Below are 12171 nucleotides of genomic sequence, written 5' to 3'. Positions count from 1 at the left end.
CCCTTTAAACAATATACACAGCAGTGCTGCCTGCTTTTCTCTTGACATCATGCCAGCAATATTGGAAAAAGTTAAGAAATAGTACAAGAGAAATACATAAAGGCACAGTGACATTACAACAAAGTCTTATGGTTTGTTCCCCTTCCGTACAACCCTCTAGAAAATGATCACAAAGAACCCCAAGATAGAAGATGAGGGTCAAGCTTCTTCCAGTTAGTCTAAAGACCAAAGACTTGGTTGAGGGATGTGTTTTCCTCTCTGCATAGAGTAGAAATAGTGAGACAAACATAGATTCACTCTGCTCATGATACACTTCAGAGTTGCAACTTTAATTTCTACAGCTTTATCATCTGTATTAACAAAGCCCATCAGCCACAAACCCACGAAGCCTGGGAAAAGTGTCGGAAATTCGCATTTTAGGAAAGTAGCACTGCTTTTCTCAAATAATAATTAAAAAGTGTACCACTTTTATTAAACTACCAAAATCTTGAGTTCACATGTCAAGTAACATATGATTGCTTTGAAGAGCAGACAGCTTTTCAGTCTGAAGAGAATACTATTAGCATTCACTACCAAGTGTAGAACAGTGATTGTAAGTATTACTCCACCTGAAACTGGTTGCTACCCAATGGGGAGAGCCTGCAGAGTTGTGTCTGGCACTGGGAATGGACTGTGGAACAGACTGTTTCAATGCTGATGCTCCCTTGTATGACTTCATCTCCTTATTAGGTTGAGAGGGTTTCATTCCCTGAGCACATGCTTTGTCTTTCATCTAAAAACCAAGCAGAAAATTGTTGAATAAATGCTACAAACACTAATTTTTATTTGCTTAATCAAACAAACTACTTAAAGTTGTCTACTCCACTTTAAGTACAACAACTTTGCAGAAAGACTCCAAAATGCAAACTCTGGCTTTGATGAACTAGATAAACACAAACAAATACATTGCTAATCCAACCTCAGTCCTCTCTGGATGAAATCCTCTCATGAAGTCAGGCGACTGCAAGTCTCTGGGACTACCCACTCCTGCATAACTACCTTCAGAGTCAGATGTTAGGAGTTCTGGAAGCGATTCTACAGAGTTAGTTTTATCCAGTTTTACTGAGCCTAGAAATAAGAAAAGATAGTAGAATTACTAAGTCATAAGAGCCAGACTAAACAATGGTTAAAAAAACCCCAAAAATTATTCACTCTATATGATGAACACAAAATAACCAGAAGTTTACCTAGTCCAGAATACTAGGCTGTAATAAGTAGAAGTAAATTTTAGACTACCTTAAGTATTTTTTTCAGAATAATATTAGTCCCAGTTTTTTCTCTGTCTCACAATATACAGTTTTAAGAAGTAACATTGACACTTTTTCTTTGAAAATGAAGTTTTTACCATCTTTTCAATAAAAAGTGACTAATTTATCTTTTATATTCCAGAAAAAAACAAACAACCCACAACACACTAGTAGAAATGTTCCACTTACTAAAACCACATAAGGAAAAGTGTTCATCATCTTTATTTGATAAAATACGTGCTTGTATTTGAACTTTGGTACAAGATTAAAATGACAAATGTCCTTTCAAAAAACCCTTAATCTTAAGAATTCACTATTCACATTCAAGTATGTTGTTCACTACAATAGAAATAATCGAAGATTTCCTTACTAAAGTACAGAAATTGCACTGCATATTATACTTTATGTTCTGTTTTTATACCTGAAACGAATCTCTTTCCCACTGACCTGTAGAGGCTGGACTCTGAATAATATCTGAGAGATTATATCCTCCAGAGCTGTCAGATCGTTTTCGTGGCTTCTTTTTTGCCTTATTTTTTGCTTTTTTGAAAAGAGCTTCCCTATTAAAAACAAACAAACAAACAACCCCAAATGCGTTAAGCCACAGACACTGAGGCTCAGAACTACCTGTGTCAGTGTCAAGTTTTTCAGTCACCAACAGCCATTATACTTCAAGCAGTAGTACCCGGTCCCACCAGCTGGCAATAGCCCCTTGTTCCTGCTCTGCTTATGCACTGGCACAACTATTTCATAAATTATTTGGGGAGAGAAAAAGAATCCATGAGGAAAAGAAAAAATTCTTTTCAATCTAGATCTAGTCTCCGGACTATTACACTGTGCAAAGACTTCTGCTTGAGACAGTGGAAGATACAGCTGCTGCACAGACTGGCACTGCCACCTAGGTCAGATTAAACCTGCACAGCAATGGACATAAAGCAAATTACATACAAGTCTCCACTTTTTTCTCTCTTGATTTCTCCTGAATTAGTGAAGTTCAGTAAACTCCACAGTTGGTCTCATTTTTCGCCAACACAAACATTGCCAGCACAATAGTACTGATTTTACAATAAAGCAGGTATAGGGTCATGTTACCTAAATGTCATGTGTTCCATATATGCTATTAGGAAGAGTGGAATAAAACAAGAGTTATATGAATCACAGCTACAGTACGCTATTTCAAAAAGTTTATTTAAGAAGCTTTTTGTGGAACAACTGTACAGCTACTTATTCAATTCTGCATCACTAACTTCCAATGCCTGGGTTTGTTATTTTTCAGCTCTTGGACTGCCCAATTCCCTAAAGGCCATCTATCACCTAGCCCTTAAAAATCCTGAATGGCTTGAAGTTTAATACAAAATAGCCTCTCAGTTCCCTTGATCTACTAGTTCTATCTAATTCATTTAGCACAGTTTTTCCTGACACAAGTGCTCAGAACCATACGCAGTAATGTAGGTGAGGTTTCATCTGCACAGGTTGACATTGTATCTCACTATTTGGAAGCCTGCTACCAAGCAATCCTATCGCCTACAAAACTTCATATTTCACTTAACAATTCTGTAAATATTAAGAAACGCAGATTATCGCAAATTTCCAAAGAGATCTATACATTATGTTAAAGTCTGGTTTTTTCTCTTTTGATTTCTCCTAATTCAGTGAAGTTCAACAAACTCCAGATTTGGTCTCACACATACACAGATACTTTCCTCACATGTACAACTCCCAAACATTATTGTGAATGCTTGTTTTACAACCTTTACTCATACGCAACTTATAAATTGAAAGAAGTGCTCTGCTGCAGGTTTATTATATTTTTAAATACTGAAGGATTTTCTTTGAAATCTCCATTTCTTAATATTTCAATTCTGAACCTAAAGGGAGTCAGGCACCATGAAAATAGGTATTTAATACACACAGTTCATCTAGTTAAAAATACTGATGAAAAACAGATACTTACTGAGAATTTTGTTCTGTATTCATTTCTTCCCTCAAAAAGACAAAATTCTCTCCATCTTCAGGCTCAAAAGAACTTATGTCAGGCCCATCTGGATATGGGGTAATTACTCTCCTGACCATTGCCGGAATCTGTAGTTGTAAAAGCCATTACATTAAGTTTCTCTTAAGTTATATGCTGCCAAAATATATGATCTCTTGTAAAAAGACCAAAACTGACTGTCACTTAAAACGCTCTCACAGATCAAGTAATTAATTATTTAACAAGCTTATAAACTTAGGTTATATCTTTAAGCAAAACAGGAGAACTATTTTGATAGACTTGAAATGCCTGTTTCACCTGTCTATAACTCCTGACAAAATATGCTTCAAGGTTTTGAAAACATTTATCTTTTACAATTAAAAGATACTGGACTATAATGTGCCTTGGTTTTCACCTTTGCATTAAAGCTCAACTTTCACATTATTCTTCTTACTGATTTTAAGATCTATCAATCACCCTGAACTTTACACTAGAGAAGTATAATTTTCTTTTTTTCTCCTTTCTTCCAAGTAGCTGATGCTCCTTTCCATAGGTTTTGTTTATGCTTTTTCATGCAATAATTGTTAATTATAGAACATTAATACATTTAATGTGTATAATTCATTAATTCTAAAGACACAATACTGTTGCAGCAGTAGCTAGTGAGTAACAAAATATGAGCTTCTTAAGAGTGATAATTGCAGCAGCCAACCTCACCTTTTGAGTCAGATGTTTCACATTTAGCCTGTCATCCACAGACCCTGCAGGTATGTATTAATAACTCATCTATTCTCATTTTAAACCTAATCAGTTTACACTCAAGTTGTATAACTTACCATTTTCCTGTAATAAACAGAAAGATCCTTCACAACATCATCACTTAAGACATCCAGAGTCCTAAAAAAAAAAAAACCACCAAAAAAAAACCCAACTGTATCTTAGCAGTTTATTAAAAAAATAAAAATCACAATAGTGGAAAATTCAAACTAACATTTTGGATGAATGTCACCTACAGGCATTACCACCTATTCATGGTGGTCAGAGTCACAAGGAAGAAACTGAACACAAAATATAAACTAATCAATGCCTTTGTTGTAAGGTAGGATTAAACACACAACATTTCCACTCAGTTTTATTTAAGGTCAGAGCCAAAACAGACCTATATAGTTAAGTTGCCATGAACTGGTCATTACTTTCTCTATTTTTGCATATTTTCAAGTTTTCCTGATGTGTATCTAAACACTCCAAGTCTATGTAAATTCTCCTATAAAACTCAACCCAACACCCCTAAATTCAAGAGAGTTTTTCCACTTAATTCAGGCTCTTTGTGGCAGATGGTAACATACATAACGTATGGTTGTGTACTATAGAACTGCTACAGGATGTACAGATATTTAACTAGTTTTTCTCTCCCTCTGTGGCAAAAATAAACCTACCTTTAAACTTGTAGTATTCAGTTGCACTTTAACATTTAACTGCCAGTATTAGTTCTTCCAATCCTTTTGCCTTTTTGAGCCTTTTGTTTAAATTTAACAGCTAATACATGAATACATTGTCATTCCTACTAACCTTGCTTCAAGCAAAGCTGCCATATTGAGTCCTATGAACTGTAAGCAGGACAATTTTAGCTGTTCAGCATTATACATGGCTGAGAACTCCAACAGCTCGGCAGCATTCTTTAAGGTAACTGCAGAGAAGAAACAACAAACTAAATTAGATAATTTGCTGTATTATCAAGCAGCAGTTTTTTTAAGACTTATTGTCCAGCATGATCTAGTAATTGAAACATATATATTTCTTCATTCCTAGAAAAATGCTAATGTTCAAAATGGCCATAAACTATAGCAAGCCCCATGTAACTTTGTAGCAGTTTGAATGCAATGGCTAATTTACAGAAATATATTGAAACTCAGCAGTTCAAAATAAAGGGGAAAAAACCTAAAAATAGCAAGTTTCATATATAGCATAAATAGTTCTTAAAGTTCCAAACGTTCTAATTTGGTAGGGAGGAAGAAAAAATAAGAGGGGTGAAGGGATAATGAGTAGGAGAGGGGAGCAAGGCAGGGGGAGAGAGGCAGGGATCAGGGCCAGGGGAGAGGAGTGAAATGGAAGTCAGTAAAAAAGCCAAGCAAAAATATCAAGTTATGCAAAAACACAGTGTTTTCTAGAAGAGACATATAGAAACAGCACTGTATCAAACAAACAACAGAACTAGTAGAACTAAATACAAGGATAGAAACAGAAACATATAATTAATTTTGTATTTAAAGAGAAGATGTTTGAATTCAATGAAATAATGTTGGGGAGGCAGTTAGTTTTTGCCTTTTTTTTTACTTTCTTTTTTCTTTTATTAAAGAGCATGAGATGAAGACGATGCATAAGGAATGGAAGATCATGCTAACCTAGAACATTGCTCAGAGTAAAGATGCAACTGTTAGCTGTGCAATGAATAACAAAACGTAATCAGTGCAAAGGGATATAAGCAAATAATTCTGTGCTGAGAAAGGTAAGAACCTCTAAACTCCCTATTTTTTATTCTCTAACCCTTTATAATACAGGCTTAAGAACTCACGTTTTTCTGCAATGGCTACTTCACAGATTTCTTTGAGTCTGGATATAAGAAGTTGGTCTGCTACCACCAGAACGTTACATATGAATTCCACATTTTGAGAATCTGGAAAACAAAGCACCATGTAAACACTGTGGGTAAACCAAAGGCAACTATCACACAGACAGCTCCAACGAGATTTTACCAAGGGACAAATACAATGGCTTTGCAAATTTTGGTGGGATTTTCATAGCACAAGGAATAGCTTGGAAGAGAACTAACAGTCAATTTTTTTAAGCAACAGGAGGGAAGAGGAAAATTGCGAAAGAAAAGAAGCCTGGGGTACAGCTATAAACTCACACTCTTAAGCAGGAGTCACAAAAATTGGGAGTTTTTTTACATATAACTTCAGCACAAGCATGTTAAGTATTGAATTTCTATTTTAAAAATACAAAAATTGCAAGAGCTACAGTTGAAAATATGTTAATTGCACCTTTTATGGCAAGAGCTTCATCTGTATACAGGTAATCCACAATTATCTGTAGTATATCAGAATGGATTGGCATTTCCAGAGCTGAACAACAGGTAGCCTAAAAGTATTAAAAAAAAAAAAAGAAAAAAAAAAAAGGGTAAGAGAAGCTGAGTAGTTGGAATAAAATACAAAATTAAGACAGAGATTATGTTTAGCAAATGACTCAGACCGAGGGTCACATTTTCAAAGTTAAACAATCCTTTAAGCATTTGTACAAAATCTGTTTAAGTTTCTCAAGAATGGATTGTAGCAGAGCAACTAAAATCTGCCCAAATTTCTGACTACATGAAACAGTTCAGTGTTTCATCACTTTGATCATCTTCCCTAACAATCCTCTTTGATTATATTACTTTACACATAATTGTCTAAAAGCAGAACTACAGGAATCCCCTACGCAACTACTGAACTGCTCTCCTTTCAAGGTCAAAAGCTCTAGTGAAATCACAAGTTCCCAAGCAAGAACAGAATTAAACTTGTCATTACTGTTAATCCCTCTGAAAACAAGGTCCACATCAAACCCTCCATTTGAAGGACCATCCTAACCAGTAAGGTAAAGTTTTTCTATGAGCAAACACTAGCCAGTAAATCATGTGTCCCCATTCACTTTTATGCAGCATCACTGCTTAACAACTTTGGTTTATTTCAAGTGGCACTGAAGTAAAACTTCATACTAAAATACTTATTTTGCTTTAGAACAAGCTACTAGTAATGACATATTTTCCACCTAAATTTTAAAAACCTCTTACAGACATTAAGATTTTTATACAACATCTAGAGCACTTGATATTTACTTATTAATTTAGGTTGATTTATATTAATTTATGAAATAATAGGTAACTTACAAACTACATAAAATTGATATAGAAATCAATTATACAAATGGACATTCAACACTTCAAAAAAATGCCTTAAATCCATCATTTGTCTCACAGTGTTACAATTTGTTTCCTTGGGGCTGACTGAGGAAAAGGCAGCAAAGTAACTCAGAGGTGAGGTTCTGTTTCGCAGCAGAAGAGAACTGTCAGTACTTTACCAGGTTCTTAGATTTACATATTGCCATCAAGCTATGAAACTGCAAAAACTCCTGCACGCTGCTTTAGCTTTCAGCCTCAGAAAAATAATTCTCCACTTACACCTCTCCTCTCTTTCCATAAACATTGTCAATAGTATTCATATATTTAAACAGAGGTATTTAGTGAAATTACAATGTCCAGGAACAACCAGGGTATTGAGATACAGCCAGCAAATAGGAACCATAACAAGTAAAAGATCTACACCTTTTGAAGCAGCAGTTGATGACTAAATAGAATAGTCCTTGATATCCTCTATTTCATTAAACAGCTGAAGTCAACTGAAAGTTCTATACATTGACTCTTGATCCTGTTTTATCTTGCACTCACTACATGACATGCTATTCCAAACTGCATACTATTTAAAGATTTTTTACAGAAAGAAAATGAAAATTCATCCAAAGCAGTATCACGTAAGTCCAGTACTTCTTACAAATCCATGAAATAGCTCAAACTAAACCTCTAAAACAAAAGTAATACTTTAATTTCCCTTGATATACAGTATAACATTATTTATAATAATGGCCAGTCTTCGCGAGCGAAGATCCGGGGAAGGTCTTTCCACCTTCCAGCCTGCGCATTGGATTTTTTAGGTGAGACACAGTGTGCGCGGAACTGAGCCCACCCTTTAATCCTAAGGTTCATCTGCCGGGGCCAAGCGAGCTTGGACGGTGGCAGCGAGGTCCTTAGGACGTAGGTGGATTGCCTTTTAAGGGTTAACGAGCTCCACCTGCCCGGGAGTGGCCCTGACCGGGAATCGAACCCGGGTCTCCGCGGTGACAGCGCGGCGCCTTTACCACTGGACCACCAGGGGCTCCTCTCCATAACATTATTACTCTCATTTAATACACAGTGTCAATAGCATAAATGTAGAGTAACAAAAACTGTGATTTGTGGGTTTTTTTCTTGTAAACAAGATCCAAGAATCCAGCCTTTCCCTTTCCTTATTATTTAGGTTATGCTACTATGGGAAAAATCTGAAAAGCTCTCACTTATTTGATGCAAAAAAAAGCATACCACCACACATGTTTTTGGCAAGCTTACCTCAATCCATGAGCTGCTTAACATGCTGTGAAAATAATCTGTAAAGAAAGGCATTTCAGTTCAAGATGCAACAAAATGACAGTTAAAACAGACAATATGACTTATATTATATAAATATATATAAAAATACACACACATACCAAGTCTTGCACAAAGTACACACTTATGACACGGGAATTCCTTTCCATCTAAAGATTTCAGGGTCACATCGCAGAGGTATGAACTAGAAGATATTTAATAGGACCAAAACTGTGACTATTCAGAAGATCTACAAGTTGTAAACTCTACAAATAAATGCTAACTTTAGCAAGTTAGGATTTATTCTTTGAAATAAAACACACCTGAACTTTAATAATATCACAGAAAATGAACCCAAAAGTACAAGCACAATCGTTTTCAGAGAGAATTTTTTTTCCAAACTCAAGCTCTCAAAATTCTATCTGAAGTAATTCCTTCAAAACAACATCAGTTCCTGATATGACCAAATAAATTAATTACGGCTAACTTTAGTCAATCTTAAATGATCTACGTTAAGTTACAGATTTCTTTTATATCAGTAGTTACTATAGGCTTTCATGATGCATTTTAAGAGCTCAATAATCCAAATTCTGTTAAGAAGTTACTTTTATGCAATGTTGTTTTTACTGTAAATACTGTTGTTTTTATGTAAATAAGACTATTCAAGACTTTGGGTATAAATAACTCAATCACATCAATGAATTAAGAAACAAATATCACTTTGCTCAAAAGCAAATTAGAAAAAATATTATCCATTTGCTTATTTCCAATCTGTATAGTCTTAATGTCACAGCAAGCACATTTACAGATGTCAATTTGCTTTTGACTGAATTACCCACAACACTTCTCCTGACATTAGCATTCTATGACACAGTTAACCCACAGAACACACTGAGGTACAATAAAAAGAAACAAAAATATACCACACATAATCTATGCCAGATTACTAATTTAGAGATCAGTCTATAAGCATCTACAAAGCATCTATAAGCATTCCAAACACAAGATATTGTGAAAGAGACAAGTGTACACCCGAAGTTAAAATACTCCTGACCAACCCTAGCCTGCATTTAACAGAAAAAGAGACGGCGTAAGAGGAAGATGATGGGGGTAGGAGAAGCTTGATTTAAAAAAATTACCATTTCTTCTGATTTAATTTTGGTTTGTTCCCATTCTTCTTGTTGACAACAATAATTTTTCCATTTTCTAACCTGACTCCATCCAACCTGCAAATCATTAACATTAGTAATAAGCAATACAATTAGTATACAGTTCAAACCATTAAGAACAGTTTCACCAAGTAACACCTCATACTGTGAATAAGAAAACTAATCAAAATTATTCATCATAGAAAACTAGAAAGGGCCAGTTGTTATTTCAAAGTCTTCACTGTAGATGTAAAATATAACTGACACTCTTTCCAAATCTTAGCTATCTTATTTGTTATCTTAGGTGAAAGCTATATTGTATAGTTAAGGTCGAAGTCCCACACCGCAGGGTCAAAAATGCACAAATAATACATAATACTGCTACCAGTCAGTTATCTGAGCAAAAACAGCAGTTTAGAAGAGATGCACACTTCAGCACAGGTATTTTTAGCATCCTAATTCATCAGAGAGACTTATGAATGGGATGGTAAAGACACAGGAGTACTGCTGCTGCATTACAAAGTAACACACTTCCAAAGGCAAAGTGCTTTACCATGGAAATTTTACTCAGGAGCATAGTTCTAGCAGTAGTATCTCATCTTTGTTCTGTATGCAAAAATTACAGTGAAACTGTCCTGAAAAAGCTCATTCCGTCTTTTGAAAGGACAAATGCAGAAAAGAAACCCCAGACAACTGTGTAATAATGTCCTACAGAGAGACTTGGTCTCAACTTCATTTGTTTCACCATGTGACATAAAATTAACAACAGTTAAACAAGAATTCAGTTTTGCTTTGTGTTGTTTTTACACAAAATATGTTTGCTGTCTGTGGAAAAACTGCTAGACTATGGACCACAGTACAGAAGTTAATCAATCTAAAACTCAGTTGGATCAGCTGTCTCTAACAAAACAAGTACTGATGTTTTAAAACAGCCATTCTGGAAAGTCACATGATTTGTATCAGATATCAAATTCCATAGAGCTCATGCCTTAAAAGATACTGTCATGGTTTAACTTGGCTGGCAGGTAACTACAACACAGTTGCTCACTCACTCTCCTCCCCACCACCCACCAGTGGGACGGGGGAGAGAAACAGGGAAAAAATAGTAAAATTTGTGGGTTGAGATAGACAGTTTTAATAAGGCATAAAAGTAATGAAAAATATTAATAATAACGGTAAAAGAATTAGCAAACACAAAACAATTGATACACGATGCAATAGCTCACTACCTGCCAACCAATGCCCGCTTCCTAAGCAGCATCGCCTCACCATTTCCTCCCAATTTTTGCTCTAACATCAGTGTCTTAACTTGCATTATTGTCATAACTAAAGTTAAATCAGCTTACACAAAAACACTTCATGAAGTTTGCTATAATATAAAATTTATATATATATAATATAAATATATAATTTCCTTTCACCTACCTTACACTTAAATTGCTGAGTCCAAATTTCTTTGCTGCACTTTGCAACATTTTAATGAGGTTAGCTTCTTCACCAGCTCTGCCTTTTTTAGATTTGCTTTTCTGTTTTTCATTCATAACTTGCACTTGGTTATTTCTATAAATCTCAAATGCAGACTTTCCATTAACATTTTCATCAAAACTCATTTTGCTCAGATTAGAAATTAAAGTATCTTGATATTCGTCTGATTTTTCTTTATTTGGGATTTTTGGTTTATAACCATGAGTCAGAAGATCACAAGTATCAGTGTATATGAACTGCAGGAGGTACGCAAACAGATCTGGATGAACTTTCTCTATTACATAAAGATCACATCCAACAGCATCTTCATCTTTACGGTAGATGTCTGGAGTGTCTAGCTGGTTGTCACTGGAAACAAACAGTTTCCTGAAGAAGTCAGAGCGTACAGCCAAGATGTATTTGTGCACGGGGTACGTTCTTGTGCCAATCTGAAAAGTCACATCATGGATGCTGTCCATTTCATCCGTTTCATCTAACAGTTTGCCAAAATCCATTCCAAAACTTGATAATGACACACTTGGAATTTCATAGAGACTGGAATAAAATGAAATACATTTAAAAAACACAAAATCTACAAGTTTCATGAAATTTTACATAGTTTGTTTGATGAAGAGGAGGAGGTTGTTTCCATTTGGTTTGTTCAGGTTTTTTCTTACATTGCTGCACTACTCAACACTTCTTGTCCTATTCTTTGCAAAAATAACTAATAATATGGTATTTAGGCAATTAAACCACACATGTAAGACCTGCCTAGCTTTAGAATATCAAATATGGTATTTAGCCTTTACAATGTACCCAGTAAATATATATTATCAGAACTATCCTATCTTCATCTCATTTTTCCAACAAGAAAACAAAAAAAATGTTTGCGGTATTTCATATTACAAACCAAAGCAATATGGAAAAAAAAACCCTAACATTTAGCTATTTATCAGATATACTGGAAACTATTGTGAGAGTATAAGAAACATGGTTCAGTACTCTACTTATTTATTTTACTTTATACATTTTTCTTTGAACAAGTACAAATTCACTTTTCACTTTTATTTAGGAGGTGATTACTGATTA

General features: G+C 35.0%; 1 protein-coding gene across 3 annotated transcripts in view; it reads right to left on the bottom strand.

Annotated features, from left to right (window-relative positions):
* IBTK (inhibitor of Bruton tyrosine kinase) overlaps window positions 1-12171 on the bottom strand; it is a 55274-nt gene that overhangs the window by 19128 nt on the left and 23975 nt on the right. For all 3 annotated transcript variants that reach the window (XM_050314432.1, XM_050314434.1, XM_050314433.1), the window contains exons 12-23: window positions 11044-11637; window positions 9610-9696; window positions 8593-8675; window positions 8453-8490; window positions 6300-6396; window positions 5831-5932; window positions 4828-4945; window positions 4095-4155; window positions 3241-3368; window positions 1734-1846; window positions 959-1107; window positions 609-772 (exon numbers count right to left, since the gene is read on the bottom strand). In XM_050314432.1, coding sequence (XP_050170389.1) covers window positions 609-772; window positions 959-1107; window positions 1734-1846; window positions 3241-3368; window positions 4095-4155; window positions 4828-4945; window positions 5831-5932; window positions 6300-6396; window positions 8453-8490; window positions 8593-8675; window positions 9610-9696; window positions 11044-11637 — 1734 coding nt within the window. The remainder of the gene's footprint in view (window positions 1-608; window positions 773-958; window positions 1108-1733; window positions 1847-3240; window positions 3369-4094; window positions 4156-4827; window positions 4946-5830; window positions 5933-6299; window positions 6397-8452; window positions 8491-8592; window positions 8676-9609; window positions 9697-11043; window positions 11638-12171) is intronic.

The sequence above is a fragment of the Myiozetetes cayanensis genome, unplaced genomic scaffold (genome assembly GCF_022539395.1).
Source record: "Myiozetetes cayanensis isolate MyiCay16 unplaced genomic scaffold, myiCay2020 scf2-11, whole genome shotgun sequence".
Classification (NCBI taxonomy): Eukaryota; Metazoa; Chordata; class Aves; order Passeriformes; family Tyrannidae; genus Myiozetetes; species Myiozetetes cayanensis.
Note: the sequence above shows the minus strand (reverse complement) of the source record. Positions and strands in the feature narration are given on the sequence as shown.